Below are 24,160 nucleotides of genomic sequence, written 5' to 3'. Positions count from 1 at the left end.
CATTATCAAAACAATAGAAAAACAAAGGGAGATATAAAAAGAAAGAGTTATAATTATATAAAAAAAAGCATAATTTAATTCATTCCGCTCCTCATGTCACAGGAGATGTTACACAAGTAGAAGAACTTGACTTTGAGGCAGCAGCAGCTCAACTTAAATTAAAAGGTAATTTAGAAGGACAAGATCCAAACAGGAGGAGGAGGAAAAGATCCAAAACAGATAATAATCTTATGGCTTCATCTTATGTTTATTTACATTATCCAATCACATTAGTTAATGAAAATGTCAGTAGAGCAGAATCTAGAAACCGGAAGTGGTCCTCAACAAAATAAAACAAGACGACGCACTTCTTTAGGTGAATGCTGCCACTACTGAACTATAACAGGAGTGTTATACAAAACAGGAGTAACTGTGACCTTGTTGTGCACAGAGGGGAGAGATGAGGTGGAGGGCGAAGCCTCACAGAGCTATGAAGGGTGTGGAGTGAGGCAGCAGAATGAGCTTAAGGGCCTTCAGACATGACAGGCCAGTCCAGTCAGACAACAAAGACAAGCCCATCTGGAAGAACGGAGACTGAGGTGGAAGGTCACGACAACATACACATCCACAGATTTGCCTGCTGTTACCTCCCACGGTCAATTACAGTGATGACCGGACGTCTCAGTGGAGTTCAGACATCTCCATATTCATCAGCCTGAATTTATTCACCAGTCCAGCTTTCCAGATAGTCTGATTTACATTGCCTCAGCTCTGCAGCTTTCTAATCTGGTAAAAAGGTCAAGAAGGCATTTGGCTTAATCTCCACGTGTTCACAAATGAATCAGTTTTAGGGGACTCGAGCATTAGTGATAACTAAGTATAGTTACTCTCCTTTCATGTAACCTGGACTACAGACTGTTGTGGTCCTTCAAGCTACATGTTAACACACTCAGCTGGCACAAGTTCAACCATGTTCATAATCTAAATTTCTTCCTGTTTCCTGCCACCGTCGCCTTCGGGTTTGATCTCGAGGTTTCAGGCTGTTTTTTTGTAAAACGTCTTGAGACAATCTGTATGTTTGAATCATACTGAAGTTAAAGTTATGCATTAATAACCTTATTCATGTTGAAAGTGTTGCCTCAGCTCCACTTATGCACTTACACCTCTTTGCCCATCAGTATTTCCTCAACTCTGCAAGCTTGTTAAAAAGTGCCTTCTTGGTTTTCCTTATCACATATTTTGTCACAGCTTTTTGTTTCCCTGTTAACTATTCTTTTTTTCACAGCTCCCACTAATCAGGACCTCTACTTGTAATAGAGTATTTCTTATCTGAAAATGTGTGTTTTAAGCCTTTAATGTAGCGTCTATAATCTACCAGGGGACTGAGACTCTCACTCACACCTGTCACTTCAAAAACCATCAGTGGTCTCAGGCTTCCCACCTCATACATGATGTTATATGTCTCCTTGTCATTCTGTTTGTGCACAGGAACCCATTAAACCCCTGTGAACCTGTACGCTGCTCAGCACGTTGCATAATAGCAGATACGTTCTAGCTGTCACTCGTTTGATCCACGTAGCCTCGATGAACTCGACATTCAGCTGGGAATAATACCAAATACAATCTGGCCAGGGCCACCGCAGGGCAGCCTGCAGCCACAGAGAGATTTTCTGGATGCCCCGGGAGTGTGAGAGGAGAGTAAACAATACAGAGTCTGGTCCCTTCCTCTCATTGTTGCTGCCGCTCTCACTGGAAGACCATTGTTTGAGGAGAAGCTGATTGGCAGATCCAGTCAAGGTGATGAATGAATGAATGAATGTAACTCTTTGGTAGCGATGAGGTGTTTTAATTGAATATTTTGTCTTTCTTTCTTTTCAAGACGCCTGCACAAAGGCTCATGTAAATTATACACAATTATACACCAACCAAAACAACAACTGCATGGGGACGCAAAACGGCAGATGAAAAAATAAATAACAGTCAGAGGGCAGAATAAAGCTGACCTACAAACATAAAAGCAGCTTTAAAAAGTGCCTTAAAGCCTCCATGGGTTTATGAAACTCTCCCATGTAGTTTAGAGTTGAGAGTAGAGGCAGCAGACTATCTGAAATAACAACAACAACAACGACCACAAGCAGTAACAGTGGCCACCACTCTATTTATATACTAGCACATTTAAACACCACTGAGCTACAAGAGTAGACAGGTCAATGTATTGTAAAATCTAAATGCTCCGGTCCATTACAGCATTTTCAGAAATCAATACGATTTTTCAATAAAAATGTCCCTTGTTCTTGGGTTCCAGCAGTTTGTCGTTGCCTTACATGACAAATAAATCTCTGACACATCTTTGAAATTTGAACCTGTCTCACTGAAGATGTGTTGTGTCCTTGGCCAAACTGTAAAAGCTATTTCTTCTAACATTTCAGCCCAGATGATTCATAAATTAATCAAGAAAATAATTGCCAGATTAATAAGTAATGAAAACAGTTGCTGGCTGCAGCACTCTTTGCGTGACACACTGAGCTTTATGTCAGCCTGACTAACAGCTAATGGATAATGACACAGTGATGATTTTACACACTCATGACCCAAATGAGTGTCCTACTTTTTTCGCATGCTAATGATAAAAAAAAGTTGAAGCCCTAATAGACTACACCAAGATACTTAGAACACCTAAAGCTTATCATTTGCTAAAGAGAACTGGGAACGCCTCGCCTTGAATACCAAGTCACTGAGTTGGTGACTGACTTCCTGAATGGTTATCATTGCTGAGTTTAATGTACTCAGTTACTACCCCAAAGGATACATCAAACAAGTATGTGGACCTGTTACATTACAGTGTAATTACTGGCGTAATTCACTGGTTAACTGGTTGTGATTAAGTCTCACGGTATTCTAACAGGGTTAGAGGGTTAAGGTTACGTCATGGTTTTTCTGACTTGTTCAACCATTTGCTAAAGAGAATGCAGTCGGAAGTGACAACAGTTCAGCAGCGCAGCACGATCACAGACCACAGATCTAAGTCTGAAAAAAAATACTGTCAGCTGATATATTGCTGTCAGATTTATAACCCATAAAGACTGAATTCAACATATCAGTGTATATCCATTTAATGAGGGATGAGTGATTTTAGTGTTTCATAAAAACCCGAGGAGGTTGTTTTTAAACAATGCTTTGGTTTTAGAATAATTCTCTATAATGTGCCTTAGGTCTTAATGCATTTAAACCAACATTAACTATGCACTGTACTGTAGTTACAGTGTCACTTTATAACAATCAGTACCAACCAAACATAAAATACTGCTATATGAGGGGGTAATGGGGGAGTAAACCACGCAATGACTTCACTTCTTTGTCATTTCTTTCTGTCCTTTAACGTCTCCTTCCTGCTCTTTGTTCTGGACAGATGAACTCCGAACAATCCATCAAATGAGCAAATCATTAATTATTAATTCAGATAAGAGGAGTGCAATTTACACCAAAAAGCACCAGAAGGCCAGAATAAAGTGTGTGTGAGGCTCACTGTATTTATGTGACAACACTACAAAGAACTTATTCATTTTAGTGTCTGGAGCTGTTCCAAAACATTTTACACAGCAGCAGGAGTATTATATGACAGAACAGACACTGAGCAGCATCAGTGCTACAGGCTCCACTGAACCAGACTCAATGGAATCACGGCCCAAAAGGCAAACAGACTAACACAAGTCCAGTTCTACAAGTCCAGTTGCCTTTATTCAGTGCCCTTTGGATTACCAGGACCTGGATGACTGAGAACCTTCACAGACTTTATACAGGACATGTCTGCAAAGCTTGATTCAGTTAAAATGGACAGATCTCCTTTTCATACATTATTTTCAAGAGCTGTTGTTAAAGAAAGGGTAACACTGCTCAAGGTATATAATCTGATATGTGTGAGCCACATCTTTGACCACTGCTGAAATTACACAGTCCTAAATCAGACTTATCTTATCTGCACTAGGTACATACTGTGTGGACACAATGAATCTTGCAGCACTGCCGTAACACTACACTGCAGTTACAGCTTCAAGCCTTCTGTTGTTCTTGTCTATGGTAAATAATGAGCATTCTCCCCTCTGATAAAGTATTTCCTGAGTAAGACATCATTTGGCCAGGAAATAGAAATAAGGCGTCTTTATTTATTGCAGGTAAATGTCACGTCTAAAATTTTATCCACCATATAAATCAAAAGCAAAAAGTTCTTTTAACAGTCATGCAAGGCAAAGAAAAGCTTCGACTTTGAGGAACTGGAGCAAAGTGATAAAATTTGAAAATATTAAAATTATAAAAGACAAAATGTAATCTGTCCAACAAACAGTATAAATTAAGAGCTGTACTACACCAACACATGTGTGCAGTGCTGTTGAGCGATGGTTTATTCATGTGTTTGCTCATGGCTCACCCAGAATAGTGATGTACTGAAGCAGCCAAGGCATTGCCCGATCCGCCAGGAAGGATGCCAAGCGGTGTCCGGATTGCCTCCTCCCAGTCTGACCTCTCCAGCAGACCATTTATCACCTGACACGCACAGGAAACACAGCTTTGATTAATTGTGCAGATAGACATGCATATTAACTACTTTTAGCTGAGTCAGTCTGCAGCATGACTGTCATAGAGCTGAGTATCTAATCTGTAAATCTGTCAGCCCAGGAAGCCGACTCATTGTCATGTTTACTTAATTTAAATGAAATATTTACTTTACTATTTGAGTTACAGTTATGCAAGCTGCAGTTCCTACACTGCGGCTTGGATAACATTTGAATATAAGTATGTTCTGTCAGTGGACAAAAGAACCCACACTTGTTAAAGTAGTTTCACACGCTGGTTGACTAACTGAGCAGTTGTCTACCATAACCTCTTGTCTGCACAGTGAGCAGCATTTAGTGTGTTACTATGTCAGAGTTGTACCTGAATGCCACCACATTCATAACTTTTAACAGAACAAAAAAAGCCTGTAAATACTGGCTATGTTATTATATCTATATAGTAATACAGCTAAACATACTCTGATCAAAAACCACACATTGACCAGGTCACAGCATTGTCTTTAAGGTTGGATCCAGTCTTTGCTGACAGTGGCTGTTATTTTTTGTACTTGCATATAAATGTAGTACACATGCATCTTCCTTCACCTCATACAGGAGTCCATCTCCAGACATGATGACTAGCGCATCCCACTGCGATAGGTCAACCTCTTTCATCATGTCTCGGGCATGGTTCTGACGCTCTGCAAAACACACAGAAACATGTAAATATGTGTCTTTCCTGTGTGAAACAAAATCGAGAAATGTGATAATACTGTTGTCAGCCCTCACGGCGTAGCTATTCCTGTTGGAATACGATCTCGTCTGCGTTTTTGTGCTGTAAAATGAGGGATCAACATGATGCACATACAGAGAGTAGACTCTTTGTCCTGCTTACTTTTAATCTTCTTTCCTTTATCCCTTCAGTTCCCAAATTAAAGTAAAACTGTGGGGGAGAAACTTAATATATAGTCTTAAAGGAAGCGTCTCCCACGCTGATTAGATCTGGACAGCTAAATAACCCAGGAGCACTTTGTCAAATGAATCTGTGGCTGGATAATCTGAAGAAGTGGGACCAGATGCAGACAACCTGGATCACCCTCAGAAAGCAAAGTTACCTTTAAAATAAGACCACATTTCTCTCCTTTTTCTTTAAAGAACTTGTAATCTTGTAGAAAATGTTGAGAAATAGAAACAGTCTGTACTTAGGCAGAGCTTCAGTCCACTTATTTTAATTACTTGCTAGAAGCCAACAGAGCCTTCAAGTCAGCTCAATATGCAAAAATCTATCTGCAGTCCAGCATACATCAGGAATAAACTCTGTATTCATTTATTTAGATTAGAAAAGAACATTTAACGCTGTATTTAAACATAGTTAGAAATGTGGTAATTCAACTGGATGATCATTGTGGAGGTGGAGGTTTGGGACATTGTTAAAAGAGGACTGTATTGAAGTGTTTCAAAAATTAGGTATTCCAAATAACAGAAACATGAGTCGGTAGAAGAGTTCATTCAGCAACTCTCTCAGTTATTTGAAACTAACGTTTAACACCTTAACATTCATGAAACTTGAGTGGACTGAAACATCAGAATGTCTTTGTTTTCTCTAGTGTACCTAATGAACTGGCAAGTGAGTTCAGGCATACAAAGGATATAGTGTGATCTAACAGATACACTAGCTGTATTTGGGTTGTGCCCAGATAACAACAAATCAGTTGTTCAGCTCATTCATGTGTGTCTAAGTATCAGGGTAGTGTTGCGTGCCAGTGGTTTTGGTATGTCTGTGTGTGTCTGTGTGTGTTGTTGTTGTTTTCTGTCTTATGTACTTCCAAGTGCTGCCCTTTCCTCTTGCTGCAGTAGGTTATTGAGTGCACATCTTGCTTGCTGAAGGAAGAGAGCATAAAAGCTGGAAGGCCAAGTCAGCACCAGTGGGTTAATCAGGTGTAGTCAGGCTGTGGGATTGTTTACGCCTTTCTTTGTAAAAGAGGGTGTTTGATTTCTCTCTTCAACAGCAGGGAGGGTATCCTCCTCTGTGTTTTGTGGTACCTCAGGTTTGAAAAAAAGCCTAAAATGCTGGCCTGGAAGCATGGTTTTATAGTTATTTCAGGTTTAAATGGATATTTAATTGTAAATAATAGTCATTAGCAGTTTGAATGTGTTTCCCCCGGGGCCCTTTTCAAAAGGATAAAATAAAATAAAATCTAGCCCATAGGAGAACAAAATGATGGCGTTACTGTCTTAACATCAAATCCTATCTTGATACAGGTTTGTGTGGATGTGGAGGGATGTATTCCTCTGTATGACAGCACATAGGCCAGAGAGAGGGAGATGTGAGGTGTGTGCACCAGGTAGTCACAACTCTCTCCACTCATTCACCCTGTGAGGTTCAGCATCACTAAAACAGCCTCCCGTCCTGTCTCTTTATGAATTCTTTTGTGGAAGTTTGTTTGCATGTGAGTCTGCCGAAAGTATCAGGAGTCGTCCAAGGATGGAGGTTTTAAGGGCAGCTTAGCTATCAGAAATAACATAATATAAACTAAAATAATAAAAAGTATCATGAAGAGTGGATGGAGGTGTCTGAGAAAATCTTTGAGCTAAACATGCGTGGCTGCCATGACTACTAGCAGATTTCCTCAAATAATAATGGGCTTGATTTACTTCAGTTAATGAAACAATAATCTATCACAGCACCTCCTTAACTATAATTAGTTATACATATTGGCAAAGCTGTATTTAAATCCACTTCATGTTGCTGCATTATGATTATGTTACGTTATGTTAATAAAATGTTAAAATGTATCAAATTCTTATGCTGGAAATTTGTGGGTTTGTTGTGTACGTTTAATGTAACTTTCTTGCCTTGCTCTTAAACACTGCTACTGTCTCATGTCTTCACACACACACACACACACACACACACACCATAGTCCTCTAGAGACAGATCTCATTTCTCCTGCCTCCCTTCCCTAAATTCTGCAGAATAAAGGAATCGATACCTCCTTATCAGTCCAGTCACATCACATTTCCTTATCTATGCAGAGGCTGAACAATAAAAAGGACTGAAGGGCCCCAATCAGCCACAAAGCTGCAGAGCAGTGACACTGCAGAGCGGAGAGAGGAGAGCTAAGAGCAGCTTTAGTATGCAGCTCAGGACAGAGATAATTCACACCGGACTTATAAAGATTTTTAAGGTTGTTGAAGAGGAGAGGAGTGTAGTTCAGTTTTGTTTGGGCTGTGACTAACTCTTTACAGCCGTGTAAATCTCTGCTACGTTACTGGCATCTGGCAACAGACCGCAGGGGCCATGGCGAGTGCTCAGGTTGTCTGAAGAAGAATTCAAAGAATTCAAAGGCCCCAAGATTTAAATAAACAGATAAATAAGAGGACAGCAGATGTTTTGCAGATACTTTCTTCTTGAGCTTGTGATATTGTACCAGTATGTGTCTGGATACACAAGCAATCGCTGCATAAGAAGCATTGCTCACAGTGAACCATTTCTGTGCACCTAGAAATGAAAAGTAGAACATCCAGGTGGCAGATCAGGGTCAAATCCTCTCAGACTCAACTACAATGTACAATGTAAAGATATTTAAACATGCAGCAAGTGAGCAATTAGAAGTGCACTCACAATTTACAATTTCTACGATGAATAATATCACCGTTGTTTTTCTTTAAAACAAATTGCAACAGACTTGGTGCTGCACCTGCTGCCATAATTGGCTCAGTGTTCCCCACTGAATCTACTTTACCTTTAGAAAAAGAAATAAAGTCACATGTTTCTAATTCTGACATCAACTCGATGCTACAGTGTCGGTCCTCGTGACATCCCTGACAGCAGCAAGGGCGCTTTGTAACTTGAACATAAACAGATGTTGCTTTGGGATGTTTGCTTCAACAATAGATGTTGTTGTCTTTTTCAGGACATTGTCTCACGGAGTCACATTACAGTTTCTAGATTTCAGGTGCTTCTACCATGATAGTTTCAGGTCATGTGACGCAACAGGATGATCTGTCCTCTTCCTGACCTTGCTTCATGCCAGCTTGATGAGTCTCCACCTTACTGTCACACACATCCTGACTGCAGCTCTTCTTATGAAGCAGAACTCATCCACCAACATGACAGCAGGCGATGACAATTCAACTTCTTGAGTGTGTGTGTGTGTGTGTGTGTGTGTGCGCGTGTGCGTGTTGATAAAGCAGGAAACATTACAGACACCGCCAAAGCTTACTCAGCTGCCAGGGGGTCCCTGAGGGTGTAGTCACACAACACACATTTGTACATGAACAACGGTACATACACACGCAGTACCAGTGCCAGGAGGTTCAACATCAGTCGGTGTCTAAGGTGAGACTGTAACATTAATCTTTAAAGACTTGTGTGCTGTTTTTGTGTTTTCGGCACCAGTATACAAATATCTCTTGTAGTTGAGTTGAGAATGTCAGATGAACATATGGTATAAACAGGTTAAATATGAATATCTGCGTAAGAAACACAACAACATCTTCCTAAAATCCACACTGTTCTGCATCAAATATAAAATCTCACCACGGACACTTTTCCTTCACTCCACTGAAGTTAATGTTTTTCCCAGGAATGAAAAACGCCGCCCACTGAAAGATCCAGGGAGATGTGAAAGGGTTGGGCCGAATGCAACGCAATGCTGACAGACACTTCCTGCTCAGATGCCTCCGCCAAGTACCATCAGCCAACAACGCCAAAAACATGGGCACTCTTTGATGTGTCTCTGGAAAAAGTATTTAAACTAAGTGATGATCAAGATAATGTTCAACATTAGAAGCTATATATAAATATACTGTATATTTACAAGAGGCGGTGGTTACATGGTGGTGATGGTATTTTAGGAGGAAGAGCTGTTGTGGTGCTGTTAAACTGTATTAGAATACAATCATTTTCATTGACGTACCTATAATGAACTGGCAAATTGGTGTAAATAAATGATGCAAATCTTTTAAAATACCTACTCCTTGTAACTGTTAATTACTGGTGTCTCTGTTGCTGAGACTTTTCTTTCACTGCTGAAAACAGCAGACAGCAGTGACATTACTCATTCACTGTGTATGAATGCTGCAAGAGTCTGGGTCTTGTTAACAGAGATAAATAACAATTTAATGCGTGTGATCAAAACTGATGCATTTTATCAGCTAAGGATGTCCCGATATCAGGAGCAATCCAAGCATTCCTAAAATGACTGGATCGGACTGGTATCTTGCCTCAGTCAAGCCAGACGTTTTTCGTTGTTTTAGGTCTGGGATTCAGATCGGCTGATACTTAATATTAAATGGTCGCTATCGGATTCCAGGGCAAATAAACTTAATAGGGACTTTCTCGCTGAAAGCTGCCCACTTGTGACCAAATTACCCAGGATGCTTGTAAGTACCAGATCAGAACAGGCTCTTTAAACCTTCGTTGCCCCGGGCTTTTATCACGATGACACAAATATAAACTAATCCTCATGTGTAAATTGGTGGCATAGCCCTTGAGGCATCGCTGACCTGCCAATTCTGAGTCTGAGTGTGCTCTTATGTCCTAGGATTTCTGCACTTTTAGATCGGTGTCTCTATGTCCACAGTGGTGGTCAAACTGTCAGAGCTCCGGATGGATCTTTAATAGAAGGCTTTAGTGTATTTCTAAGAGGCTTCCTTTCATAATTGTGTGGGATGATGCCTCAATCCCTGTCCTGTCACTGCTCTTCTAGTGCTCATATAGTCACTTTCCTAACATACTCACATGGGCTGTGGCAGTGAAGCTCACGCCATTACACATTTGTAAGACAGCGTCTACACTTAACTCCACAAGCATGAGGAAAAACAAAAACATAAGAAGGTTGAACTCAGAGGATATCTGTCTCTTCCTGTAAATATCTACAACCTGTATTGAGAATATGAGTGCAAGCAGAAGTGGAAGACGTAATTTAATTAATACTTCCTGCCAGGCGTGTTAGGATGCCCGGTCAGGGAGGGAGACTTACCACCCTGGACTCTCCCATCTCTCCAGAGGTCTACACAGCACCCCCCTGAACCCAGTCAAACCTGAGTGAGGTGACTTGGGAAGCACAGAACCCTACACACCACCAGTTCCTAGCAGATTTTTAAGGTTGTTGAAGCACCACACGCCTCTCTTCCACTGTCCATCCTGCCAACATACTGTCTGTCTCCATCTCCAACCGACCCCCTCTCCACCAGAAGCAGCGCAGTCATCCTTCAACTATCCTCTACCTCTGGCAGAGCCCACAGCTGCCACACAGCCCAGGATTCAACAATCAGTCCATCCAATTCTGTTGCTGTAACATCCACATAAGAGAGACTTCCAACCATGCGTCTCATACATGCACCAGCAACACACAAGCTGGACATGATCTTAGAAAGTGTTATTTCTGAAACATATATTTTACTGGTGACGTACTGATTAAAGTGGGTTATTACAAACTACAAAATATGTAACAAGTATTATGCAGTGGGACAGGCTCCAGCAGCCACTGCGACTCTAGTGAGGATAAGTGGAAGTAGGAGATGAGATGAGATGAGATGAGATGAGATGAGATGAGATGAGATGAGATGAGATGAGATGAGATGCGATGCGATGCGATGCGATGCGATGCACTGGGTGTGTTCCTTACATATGTGTAGTACTCACTCAGACTTGAGAACTACAATCTCATAATGCTCAGGTTGGATTGATCCTACTGTCAACTGCATCGTCTATGAGGAATGTACTTGACTTTATGGTGCACAGACCATACAGAACATGTGAGCAGCCTTTCTGAGATCTGTGTGCCTTTTGCCCTTCGTTGTTTTGTTTAAGTTTCTTCTCTTTTCTAAGTTGAACAGCCAATCAGAATGACCTATTTTACTTGCCACCGGGAGGCTGACTAGTGCCAAGTGTGCAGGACACGGCGTAACCCCCCCACGACAAATTCTCACCCCTTCAACGTCGCATGGCATGTGGCATGAGTCTTATGTCCAAACCTGAAATCTACACTGTGTAAATGCTGACAACGGAGAACACATCTTGTACAAGCAATTCAATCATATATGTTTCTTTGACTACTTCCAGTAGCTTCTGGAACGTGAAAAAAATTAGGTATTAGCCTAAACTCATTTTTTAAGAGTGAGAAGAATAAAAAGAATGCAGACTGGCGAGTGTGGTAGCGATAACGCCACTACCAGGTATTAAAACAGAAAGTGCAGCTGCCTGAAATCTTTTCACTTCGTTGTTTACATCCAGCAGAGCTGAGGATGGCTTTACTAATCCATTCCCATGGCTGCTCACCTAAATACTTTTTCCTAATTAATGACCCCTGAAGGACTTCTCTGGACAACCCCAAGGGAGAACTTTAATAGGCCCCTACTGAGTTCAGTCAATGCCATTTGGGAGAGAAGATCTATTATTTCGAAGATCAACCACGTAAAGAGATTGTGTCCAAATCTCTCATTCAGTGGTCATACTCTTACACAGACATAGATTATATGACATAGGATGAATTTAGTCTTTTATATTCTCCAGGATTAATTTTTTTAAAAAGTACATCTATGAAATGACAAAATACAGTCTGCATAGTACCACTGAGAGGATTGTTGGTTTCTTTCTTCACAACTGTGATTTGCGCTGTCCGCCCTATTTTTATTTTTTTTATTTTATTTTATTTTATTGTCCCGACAGACCAAAAACAGAGACAGAGAAAGGTTGACCTCCATAGAATAATTTAAAATGATCTTGGGCTGATGAGTTATTTGTGTGTCAAGATACAATATGAGCTGGGTGAGTTTTTCTAATACTGCGTTGGATAATCATTACCACACACTGTGGATTAGATGCATCAAGCCTCAGAAGATTACACCAAACAAAATTATGGCAAACGGGATTTCGTTTGATTGTGCCGGTTTATCATGGACGTGTGCTCATCCATATGTGTGCACGCATTTTTATTACATAACAGCACTGCAAGCATATGGGTCAGAGGCAGTTGATCAGCATAATGAGGGTGGCAGCATGAAAACAAGCAGAGGATTTCAACTAGGGAGGGGGCCTGGGCTGCAGAGAGAGGAAAGCAGGGACATGATGGGAGGTGCTGTTGTTATTGTGGCCTTTGCTGAGCTGTGTGTATGATTGTGAGTGTGTTTGATATAGTGATCATCTACTGTCACTGCAGTGCTAGTGGGAGATACATCTGTGAGAGCAGTTTGTGTTTTAGAGGCTTTAAGAGAGGATGATTACAGGGGTAATGGATCTATGAGGTGGGTGGGAATGTCTTCATGTGTGTAAAGTTATGCATCTATTATATTTGTTTATCAACCCAAGCAACTCCATCAACTAAACCAGACGAGCAAACGGCCTTTGAAGATAAATGATGCTTTGCTTTGATTTATGTTATTGTGGCCAAGAATGAAATATCGAGAAAGTTGTGCATGTATTGGCTCAAGGGAACTTGAATAAGGTCTCATAGGATGAGTATTCACTCTCTCAATGCTGGTTAAATTGACAGAGGAATTAGCATGAATATGCATGTGAGATGACTTAAGGTATGGAAATACCAAATACCACATGACTGGCAAAACATCTTCCAGAAACTGTACAAGACCAGTTGCTCTGGTCCATGTCTTTAATACACAGCTGCCATATCCAGAAAGTTGTGTTTGGCTTTTAAACAGAAAAGAATAAAAATGTCAAGTGTACCATCATTATGCCCATAAAATATATATTAAAAGTTTTGCAGAATTATTACATTTTTAGAACAAAATTATGCGCCATGCCTACGGTTCCATTCCCAGACTGGTCCCTCCACACCGCTGAATGGAAACCTCTGGTTTTAGGCAAGCTTCATTCACTCTGGTGCGTCTTCAATGCCACAGGAAGGTTGGCAGCAGATGGACAGACACTACATCTGTGTAGCCACTTTTGGCACATAAAACATACCTTGTAGAGACATATTCACAGCTTGTGCTTGCACACTCCCCAGGAGATTACTTCCCATAACACAAGCTCATTAGCCTACATCACACACATAAAGGGTTGCCTCGCCAAATGGCTAAAAGACTACTAAACTATTAACACTACACATCCCAGTGACATGCAACTTACCCGTGATCACCAGAGTGTGTATGACTCCGGCCTCGTTGAGCATGCGTTGGATGTGGTTGTTGTACAGAGTAAGTGCCTGTCCCTTCCCGCTCTGTGGATTCACCAGCAGCATCATCCGGCACGGACGCGGCAAGTGGCTCATCAACTCCCCTTCAAAGGACAGAAGAGGAGAATGTGACAACCTGCAGATCAACCTCTCAACTGCTTCTTAAACACTGACCAGGGTCTGTTTACATCAAGTGCAGAACAAATAGAAGAACAGAAGATAAATGCTATGTTTGCACTGGCGGCAATAGAGCAACAAGCTACAATTCATTATAAATAGAATGTGACTTGTCACTAAGTGAAGGGCAAGACATGCAGAGCAGCAGGGAAAATGTGATCATAGATAAGAGTCATTTAAAAGACTTGATTAGATTTATTGACTGCTTTTTAAAGGATGTCAGTGTGTCAACTGTATAATTGTGTACTTGGAAGATAAGGCACGTCTGGCATTAAGTAAGGAAAGAAAGACCACCTAGGGTATGAGCACACATTACTGACAGAACTGCATGTGAAGTTCATATTGTTGCATTAGACTGATTGGTGCTATCAGTCCAAAGTATGGACACCTTAACACAGATTACACCAAACAATATATATAAAACAAAAAAAATGAGTCAGTAGCACAAAATGTGAAGAGAAGCAGAAGAGAAGCACAGACGCTCCCCTACAGAGGAGCAGGAAAGACACCTGGGAATCTGATCTGTGTACTGGGATTTTTGGAGACAAAAACTGCACGTTATCTTGCCAAACCAGCTCTGGTGGAGCTTGATTTAAGAATAACAGTGCAGAAAGATAGTAGGTGCTGAAATGTTTGTTTAATTTCACTGCAGTATAGTGTAAGGCCCTGGGGGAAGAGGGGTTATTATCATAAAATTCCTTCTGACATGGAAACCCATAGAAGAATGAATTTAGTTCTTTATGCCCTGTGCTTTACAACTATTTGCTGCTATTTGATGGCTTTAAAACATATTAAGAGTTGCAACTGGTAAATGGTGTGTATCACATCTGCTGCTCCTTCAACCACGCAAATGCAGTTTCAGCTAATTTAATATTTTTAAAAAGCTTATGATAAAGTGCCATGTCTAAAACTGACAGGAGATTTATGACTATATCTCAAAACAAAGGTCGGTGGTTGAACAACATCCAATACACACAGACAGAGACACACACACTAAATGAATCCTACTACACACTTTGCAGATGCAAAAGCAACAGCCCCTTTGCTAAATTTGCAGAGTTGATGCAAATTGGTGTTCAAGATAACTTGGAGATCAGACCGATTTCAAAGGATTACACAGATCTTACAAATACATATCCTAAATGTTTTCAAAACATCCTGAAGATGTTGTTTTCACTGAGGCACAAAGTGGGACTGAGAGAGAATCGAAGTGCTACTGGCTGTCCAGCCGACAATGTCTGAGGAAGATTAGTTCATTTCTGCAAAAATTAGCATGTGCTTTACCAAAATTATTATGAAAATTACATTTACTCAAGGTATGATGTGATACATGCTACTAGATTTCAAAGAGATAAAGAAAAATACATACGGGGATGTTATCTCCAATGTATTCCCCGCTGCAGGATAACTTTAGAAATAGGGACAAAGCAGTCCTCTGTTATAGGAACAACCACACAAAACCAGAAATGTGAGCTCAAGAGGCTCATCAGTGATCTGAGTTTATACAACGGGTACAGTAAGTAGTGAACACATCACAAGTTGCCATAGTGAACATATTTCTAAAGGTACTATTGACATAAAATGTTCACCAGGTGTTGATAACAACCCAAGTAATTCATACATAGAAAGACACCTAAACAAACAAGTTCACAGATGAAGTTATGTGTAATAATGTAAAATAACAGAGGGAAAAAGTATTTAACACACACAGAAATGGAGGTGGAGAAAGGCATGGAAAGCCAAGACACCATCTGAAATCTATCAGTGATCAGAAAACCATCCTGCCTCTTGTCAGTGCAAATGAATATCAGCTGGTTCAGTCTAAATTGATGGCTTATAAAAAAAGGTGTGTCATTACCAAGGTGTCACACAAGGAACATCTCATGATGGGTAAAAGCAATGAACGCTCTCAAGACCTTCCCAACCTTATTGTTGCAAAACATTCTGACAACATTGGTTATAGAAGGATTTCTAAACTTCTAATTGTTCCAGTGAGCACTGTTGGGGCCATAATCCAGAAGTGGAAAGAACATCGTTCGACCATATACCTGCCACAACCAGGAGCTCCTCGCAAGATTTCTGACAGAGGAGTGAAAAGAATTATAAGAGGAGTTGTACAAGAGCCAAGGACCACTAGTGGAGAGTTTCAGAAAAACCTGGAATTAGCAGGTACAATTGTTAAGAAAACATAAGCAATGCACTCAACAACCGTGGCCTGTATGTACGCTCCAATTGAAAATCTATGGAAAGAACCAAAAACCAAAGTTCATAGAAGAGGAACACGGAACCTTCAACATTTAAAAACTGTTTGTGTTTGTGAAAAAAGTCGCCTCCTACTGTGCCTAATGGACTTCTGGTATAGCTACTGACTCTGACTTTTTTAATGATTTTTGACAGAAGGAAGAACAATGCTACGCCAAAACTTGCCTGCTGACTGTATGAAAGAGGAAATCAAATGGCTGAAAGAGGGCGGAGACAGAGGGAAACTCAAGGTTCATTGAGATAAACCTGTTCCCGACCAGATTAGGTTCATGGAGTCTGTTACTATGGTAACTGACCGAGAGCTTAAGTTACCTCTCTCCGAGCTTTCACTAAACATGCTTTGTGAAACGGGCCTCCGGTGAACATTTCATGTCAATAGCACCTTTAGAGATATGTTTACTATGAAAAACTGTGATATGTTCACTACCTTTTTTACCTGCTATATTGTAGCCAGCAGTACTGGAATCCAAACGTGTCTGGCAGGTGATAAATGAGTGGGCAGGAACAACTTAAGTGCTAGTCTAATGACAAATACTTCTGATTCAGTATCGGCAAGTCTCATTTTAACGTATTCTTCAGTCATACTACAGGAATGCGGTGACGCAGGTGAGAAGAATGTTCCCATGTTAACGTCTGTTAAACCTGTGTCACATGAGCAATCCCTCAAACGCTCCAGGCTTTTTGTTGGGTGGAACTGCTATCTGCTGTCACCTTCAAAAACAAATGCATTTGAAAACAGCAGTCCTGCAATAAATCAATAAGTCTGTGAGGTCTGTTGATACATTGTGGCTACTGGAGTTCGTGGTAATGTTCAGTGCTTGGGTTTTGTTTTAACGGTGTGTCCATCAGTGAAATGACTCATCACAGGGCAGTGTTTAACTCAGTGAGTTGCAGGCTGCAGACGGCCCCGGTTCAAATCCGAGCAGCCTTACCTGCATCTCATTCCCCCCATCTCTGCCTCCCCATTTCTTGCCCCTCTCTCTACTGTCCTTCTGAGGGTGTCCCGTGGTGGAATAACACCTTGTGCTGTTCTTTATTTTATTTATTTATTTTAGTTGTTCATTTTGTGTGTGCGTCTGTGTCAGGCTGCATCCTGCTGGGGATGGCTGCTGCCATCAAGGAGTGTCATTGCTATGGGGTGGAGGGTCTGGTCTGATCTAGGTGGGTGCTACAGGTCTAAGTAACATCCACATGAATGCCAGGTCCAAAAGGTTTCAAGTAGAACATTTAATTATCACAAGATGGTCAATGTTGTTTACATCTCCTGTCAGTGGTCATAATGTTAAGTCTGATCGATGTACGTGCTAGTTGGCCATTAGCTGTAGTCTTTTGAACAGACTCACACTCACTGTGTCGACAGTAGTATTTGATGTAAATTTGGGGTGTCCCACCCTCAATTTATTTGTATAAAGACACTGGATTTGTGTAGTAAAATATGTAACCAATTGAAATTATGACATGATGACTTTGTGCTTTGTCACACTTGAATGTTTCAGATCATCAAACAAATTTAGATCTTAGTCGAAGATAACGTGAGTAAACGCAAAATGTAGTTTTTAAATGAAGGTTGTTATTATTAAGGAAAAACTAAATCCAAACGTACATGGCCCTGTGTGAAAAAGTGACTGCTCCCTAAACCCAATAACTGGTTGGACCCCCCTTAGCACTTTTTTACACCACTGTAGTCTAGAGATGGAAATGTTTCATTATTTATATGTAATATTTTTGAAGGCTGCAAACAAATGCCTGTAGCAACATTCATCACAGCTGATGCAATAGTTGTTGAGATATTTCAGCCTGGACCAAAGTAGTGGATCATCTAATGTCAGACAGTGCTGCCACTGTCTTCATTATTCATATTGTAAAATATATATATATACATAAAATACATTTTTTATATATTGTATGTGAAAGTGAAATAATAATAATTGCACGTGCAATAAAATGTATTGTAATTACTGTAATACACTGAGCAGCGAAAGTGTTTACGGCTGCTTTATAATTGTAGAATTTCCATTTCCTTGTACCATTTAGACAGAGACATCTCAAAATCATAATGACTGGACTCCTGGGGGAAAGCCACAGACGTGCCCTCATGAATCCGCTGGCCTGACAGCTGGCACTGAGTGCCCCGACCTTGCTCTGTGTGTGTGTGCCGGCCAATGCCACTTCCTGTGTGCCACCCCTCCCCATCTCAAAACATTCCTGAGGGTACTATCCATCTACTCGTCTCTGTCCGTCCATGCTCCGGGTTTCCTCCTCTATCATTAGCCCTGAGGCAGCAGCGTTATGGCATCGAGCCAAAGCATAACACACTGTGCATCTCATTACGGATCTTAAGGACTTTGGAGAAAATCCACTTTTCAACCCAACCCATACTAACTTTAGAGAAAAAAAAAGAGTAATTATTTTGGTGGGTTGCTGGTTTAGGACAGAATATTATACGTCTGGGTTGTTTGTTTGTTTGTGTTGATGGGTGTAGTCCTGATTTTCAGCTGATCTACTTTATCAAAAATGATATCAAACTATGAAACCGCAAATCAGACAGGCATAGCTACCAAGAGTTTGAAACAGTTGGGGAAAGGTTAGTTAGCGTTTAAGAGAGAGTAATATAAAAACGAACAATACAGCAAGTGAAGGCTCATCCTTGCAAACAGCAGTTAAGATGAAAAATATGAAAAACAACAACAAAGCCCTGCTCCGCATCTCAACTACATTTACTTGAACTGTGATTACAGACGTCTCATCTGGTCCTTTCAAAAACCGACAGTATAGGAACTGTCCCAGATCTTAATGGAATAATCACTACTGACGTATTCGCCACAGGAAATAACAGCCTGAATGAAAGGGAAAACCCAAGCGAAGGAAAAACACATTTTCCGGAAAGGTTCCTTAGAATAGCTATCTGGGTGCATATACATGGAGACTGAAATAGACAACTTCTTTGGTTTTGTATGAGGGCTCTCCTCTACATTCAGCAGCATGTCATCTTCTATTAACCAGACACACAGATTGAGGGTTTAGCAGTAAATTTCAAATGTAGTTGTTACGGTTTCCCTGTGTAAAAAAGCTTTTTTTTCCTCCTTCTTTTTATTGAACCATCATTCATCCTATCAGGGTTCAAGCTATGTGCTTGTGGCTGAACCCACAGTGGTTTAAGCAGTTAGCCTCCTATGAGGTACAACAAGTCTATGGTGACAACAGGGAGAGGCTAGCATTCATTTTTGTTATGAAAGCATCAGCATGCTAACTAGCTTTCAGAGCACATCACACAACAGCTTCTTGTTTGGTTTCCTCACATCAAATAGTTTGTCTGATTAGCTGTAGTTAGCTCAGATTCATCCTCAATCAATCAATCTTTGTTTATAAAGCACTTTAAAAACAACACAGTTGGCCAAAGTGGTGTACACATACATTAGGAGAGACCAACACTAAAATCATCCTAATTAAAGTGTAATCAAACTGGTACATCAGATGATAATAAGCAGGTCTGGTTTACAAATCCGAATTTTACAAACATGAAATTTGCCTGCAAGCCAGACTGAAGTTTCTCCTCCCACAACATCTTAGTGGTGAATGGTCTTGCTTTTATGTAGTGACTTTCTACCTATTGGTACGCAAAGTACTTTTATAGTCACAGACACATCCACCCATTCCCTCACACAAGCACACACACATTCACAGACTTTGGCATGTGGCACATTCTGGGGATGGAACTGCTAACCCTTTGGTTCATGGACAACCCGCTGTACCTACGGAGCCAGTAAGATTTCAGTAACAACAGGACAGAAGAGACACAAGTGATGGTCACATACAAAATCTCAGCGCAGTTGAGTTTACAACAAAATGGCTGCAGTCAAAGAAGCAAGATTCTGCTGTAAAAAGATAGTGAAAGTGGAATAACTTTAAAGGACAAACAGTTAACAGCGATTAAAACATTTTAGAAGCACACGTCACATCATTTGCTGCCATGATCAGGATTTTTTAATTGTGTGCATAGGCATTTCATCCTCACATCAGTGGTTGAAACCATGTTGTCTACAGTTGATACACGACCCTTAATAACATCCCAGTGGAAATGATTCAAAGAGTCCTGCTATTCCAGCCTTATATAAAACTGCATTTCATAACTATAACAATTTTATTTGTATTCAGGATGTTCAAATATTTTAGACTTGTGAAAGACTGGCAACTTCGCTAGAGGACAAGCAGTCGTTACACAAAATGAATGAATTAATGAATTAATATGCGATTATAAATTATAAGTATAAATAAATTTGAACAATGAAACTCAGCATGCTTCATCTCCAAATAAATGGTGTATGACGCTGCAGTCTTTCTATTGGAAGTGTGATCATTGCACTCAGTGACTCACTGACTCATCAGTTGTGAAGCATGACTCAGCATTACCCGCCCGTAAAGAAGAAATAATGCTGCAGTCTTAATGAAAACCTGCAGAAAACGACAGGCTTGTGTTACGCTTAGCAGAGCCTGAACTACGACACTCAGACCCAATAAAGCTGCAGCTCAGATGGGACCCGTCACACTCTGTCAAAATATGGTGTCATTAAGGGATTTAGAGAAAAGAGACATCAGGATGCACATCCAGACATACTCTATTCTCTTATGTTTATGGTGGCATGATGTTCAGACAGTGATTGTGAGAAGTTAAGTCTTAAAACATTTGGGACCTTGATTAATAAAATAAACAGGAGTGAGTCAACCACCTGCAACAGGTCATGATCTTCATCATTGGTTAAAGACTGATGACAATGTTTTCTATTTCTTTGCTCAAAGCATTTAAACAACAGACTACAACACCACACTAATAGTAGTTTCCAGAATATACGAGCTCAAAATAAGCTGAGCATAAGTTCACTAAAAGTTCATGAGGGGATACGTGACATTTCGCAGACCGCAGACATTCTGTGTTTAACGCGACACCTCACTAACACTTCCTCTTTAACTTCTCACCTCCTCTCTGTGTGTGAGACGTTAATGGGGGACGTACCGTTCTGCCGGCTCCACGCATACAACTCCACAGAACCACAGTGAGCGTGGACTATAAAACTTGCTGTCACCACACGTTTGGTGCGATATACTCTCCGAGTTTACTCTTTTTGCATGTCTCCATCTGCGCATTTGCAATTAAACCAACAAAAGCGATCACTGAGTCTGAATAATTACTAACCTCTCAACAACATTCACTTGAATCCAAAAGTGACGTACACTATGATTCATTTCAAACATATACTGTAAACTGACAATTTTTACGAATTACTACTTTCGTCAACAATGTTTGATACAGCTGAGTTAAACTGAACTTTCTCTTGTTATAGTTTTTCAAATATTAGTATTATTCAAGCCTTAATTATTTAATAGTTTAGCAGTGCAAAGTGATGGGGCAAGTAACTGTGAGAGATGTGTGAGAGAGGGGAGGATATACAATGAAGGCCACAGACTAGAATCAAACCTGTGCCACTGACCTGACCACTTTGTGTGAATTATTCACATCATATAGCACATGATCAACATAGCTGCATTGTATATATTGTATATATGTACATCATTTTTTTTATCAATCTGTTTTTTATCACAGATAATGAAAGCAATCAATAAACAAGAATCAAAGTGAAAGAAATTCTCAGCAGCTCTGTATTTCTGCCTCGGTCATCCATGCCTGTATGAGAAAAACTGCTCTACGGTGCAATGTTAGCTTCTTTCAATCTGCACACGACATGGACATACACTAAACATAAAGGATAAAAAAAATTCAGTGGATGTTGTTTGGTTTTTGTTTAGTTTTTTTTACTAAATGTGAGCTCATCTCTGTTGAAACTCATGCTCAGTTGTAATGTGAACTCTAAGCTTTGACAAACACCCATTAGAAGAGAATCCAGTTTTCACATTTAAGGGATTAGTGGATTAACATGTATTTGACTTAGTGCTTATAATCTCCCAGCCCTGTGTAATGTGACAGATATTTACAGTCACAATTTACCTGCATATTTTTTTTGTTTCAGGTCAAAGTCCAAATTCCTCCCTGTGTAGGGAGGAATTTTGTTGAGTAAAGCATCAAACCACTAAGAAATATACACTAAAATCAAGACAAATGTGCAAAAGAAAGTTCTATCTTTTATATCTCAGCTCCAGGTTCAGCCAGAAATGCTTGATTCCTGAAAGCATTCCTTTTCTAGCAGACATGAAACTGTCATGAGGTGATGTTGAGGCTCTCAACCAAACTTCATGAGCATACTGTAGTTAACTGCATACCAGCTGTAACCTCATGATGACAATTCAGAGATGCAACACAACACTGTGGGTGTGTCCACGATGACCAGAGGTTTATCATGTTAGTCATAGCAAAACAACTCCTCTGATCCCTGATCATAGGCAGAAGTAAGATTCGTAATACAAGATTTTCCATTTATTGCTTCATTGCAGGCTGAGGCGTTTAGGTGATACAACAGCAGGGCATAAAGTTAGATAAAAAGAATATATATAGAAGCAGTTTTGAGCAAAACAAATATTGCACAGAATGACATGATATATGAGTAAATTATCTGAGATATGTATACACAGGTAAAAGACCTGAAGACGCCGTACTGTATTATATTGATTCATTCAAAATAAACAAGTAAGGGGAATAACGTTGGTGATAAACATGAGGCAGATTTTAGCCAGTGGAATAAAACAGTTTATATTAAATAACTTACAGGTAACAATAATTTGAACCAGTTCTTTGGAAAACTAGTTTCAATACCACTGAATACTTATCTGCACAAACAAGTAAAATGTTGGCCTGTGTCAATAAATATTATAACCTCCACCTTTCAATGGTGAGACTACCCTTTTCTTTGCAGTTGTGTCCCTGGCTGTACCATTAAAGAAACCTCACTGGGACCTTTTAGGTGCAGTAAGGTGAACTCTCAACACCATCTTTAAATCAAAGACTGAAAACTGCTCAAGCACACGAGCAGATTTTTTGCTGAGGAAGGGTTTTTTTGCAGAACCACAAAGGGTGTGGAAGGCGGAGGAGGAGGAGGTGGCAGTGGTTAGCCCTCAGTGGATCTATATTAAGGAAGGCCAAGAGTTTACGACATTGAGGTTTGAATGAAAATCTTCCTGCACTGCCTGCCATGCAGTTGTCTATACGGTATCTTAAACTTTGTTATGACGAGAGACAGGTCGGGATGGCTGACAGGAGATAAAACCACCATCTGTCTTTCACTAGGGAGGGGAGGTTGTTTTGGCACAGGAAAACAAATCCAGAACAAAACAGAAACTGCTTATACTAATTCAACCTCCACTTTACTTTAATGGGGACTCAAGCTTACATTTTTAATTAACTTTACTGTTGGAAAAACTTGACTGAAAACTCGACTACACATATAGAAAATGTATATATATATATATATACATATTCCATGTGTATTGGCACATGGAAGAAATGTCATTATCCCCCTAAATAAAACAGGCTCAGGATTCACTCAGTGAATCAGCTGCCTGGTAGGCTGATGGTGAACTAGTGGTTGTTGTTGTCATGTATCATAGAACGATTCGAGAGAGTTTTTCCAAGAATAGCAAATTGGGTGAGCACTGAATGTTTTTTTCTGCCTGCTGGTACAGTCGGCGGGAGCAAATGGTAAATGACTTGCTTCTATATTGTGCCTTTTTTACTTTACTGCTACTCAAAGTGCTTTGCAATCACGTTGTCAAATGTACCTACGCACTCACACAAGCACATACACGTTCACACACCAGTACCATACTCTGTGAGCAACTCAAGGGTCAGTGTCTTGGTCAAGGACACTTCAGCATGTGTCTGTATGATGGGGTTTGAGCCCCTATCCCTCTGGTTCATGCACAACCTACTGGCTCTACCCACTGAGAAACAACATGTGGCAGGGTTTCTTTGGAGTGTTTTAAATTTTAGTGTTCTGCGGTGGTCTGAGGATTTGTTCATGGTAAGACAGAGGGCAGCAGGCTGCTGCTGCTGCTGCAGACACAAAGCTGCTATGAGCCCCCAGAGCAAAGAGGCTGAATCAG

At 40.4% G+C, this 24,160-nt stretch overlaps 1 protein-coding gene across 1 annotated transcript in view; it reads right to left on the bottom strand.

Moving 5' to 3' along the window:
• Positions 1-24,160, bottom strand: part of LOC124999858 (sphingosine kinase 1-like) — a 33,862-nt gene that overhangs the window by 5,555 nt on the left and 4,147 nt on the right. Inside the window, exons 2-4 of the mRNA XM_047575015.1 lie at positions 13,627-13,776; positions 5,136-5,230; positions 4,406-4,521 (exon numbers count right to left, since the gene is read on the bottom strand). Of these exons, the coding sequence (XP_047430971.1) occupies positions 4,406-4,521; positions 5,136-5,230; positions 13,627-13,776 (361 nt within the window). The remainder of the gene's footprint in view (positions 1-4,405; positions 4,522-5,135; positions 5,231-13,626; positions 13,777-24,160) is intronic.

The sequence above is a fragment of the Mugil cephalus genome, chromosome 2, assembly GCF_022458985.1.
Source record: "Mugil cephalus isolate CIBA_MC_2020 chromosome 2, CIBA_Mcephalus_1.1, whole genome shotgun sequence".
Taxonomy (NCBI): domain Eukaryota; kingdom Metazoa; phylum Chordata; class Actinopteri; order Mugiliformes; family Mugilidae; genus Mugil; species Mugil cephalus.
This window is presented reverse-complemented; position numbering and strand designations above follow the sequence as displayed.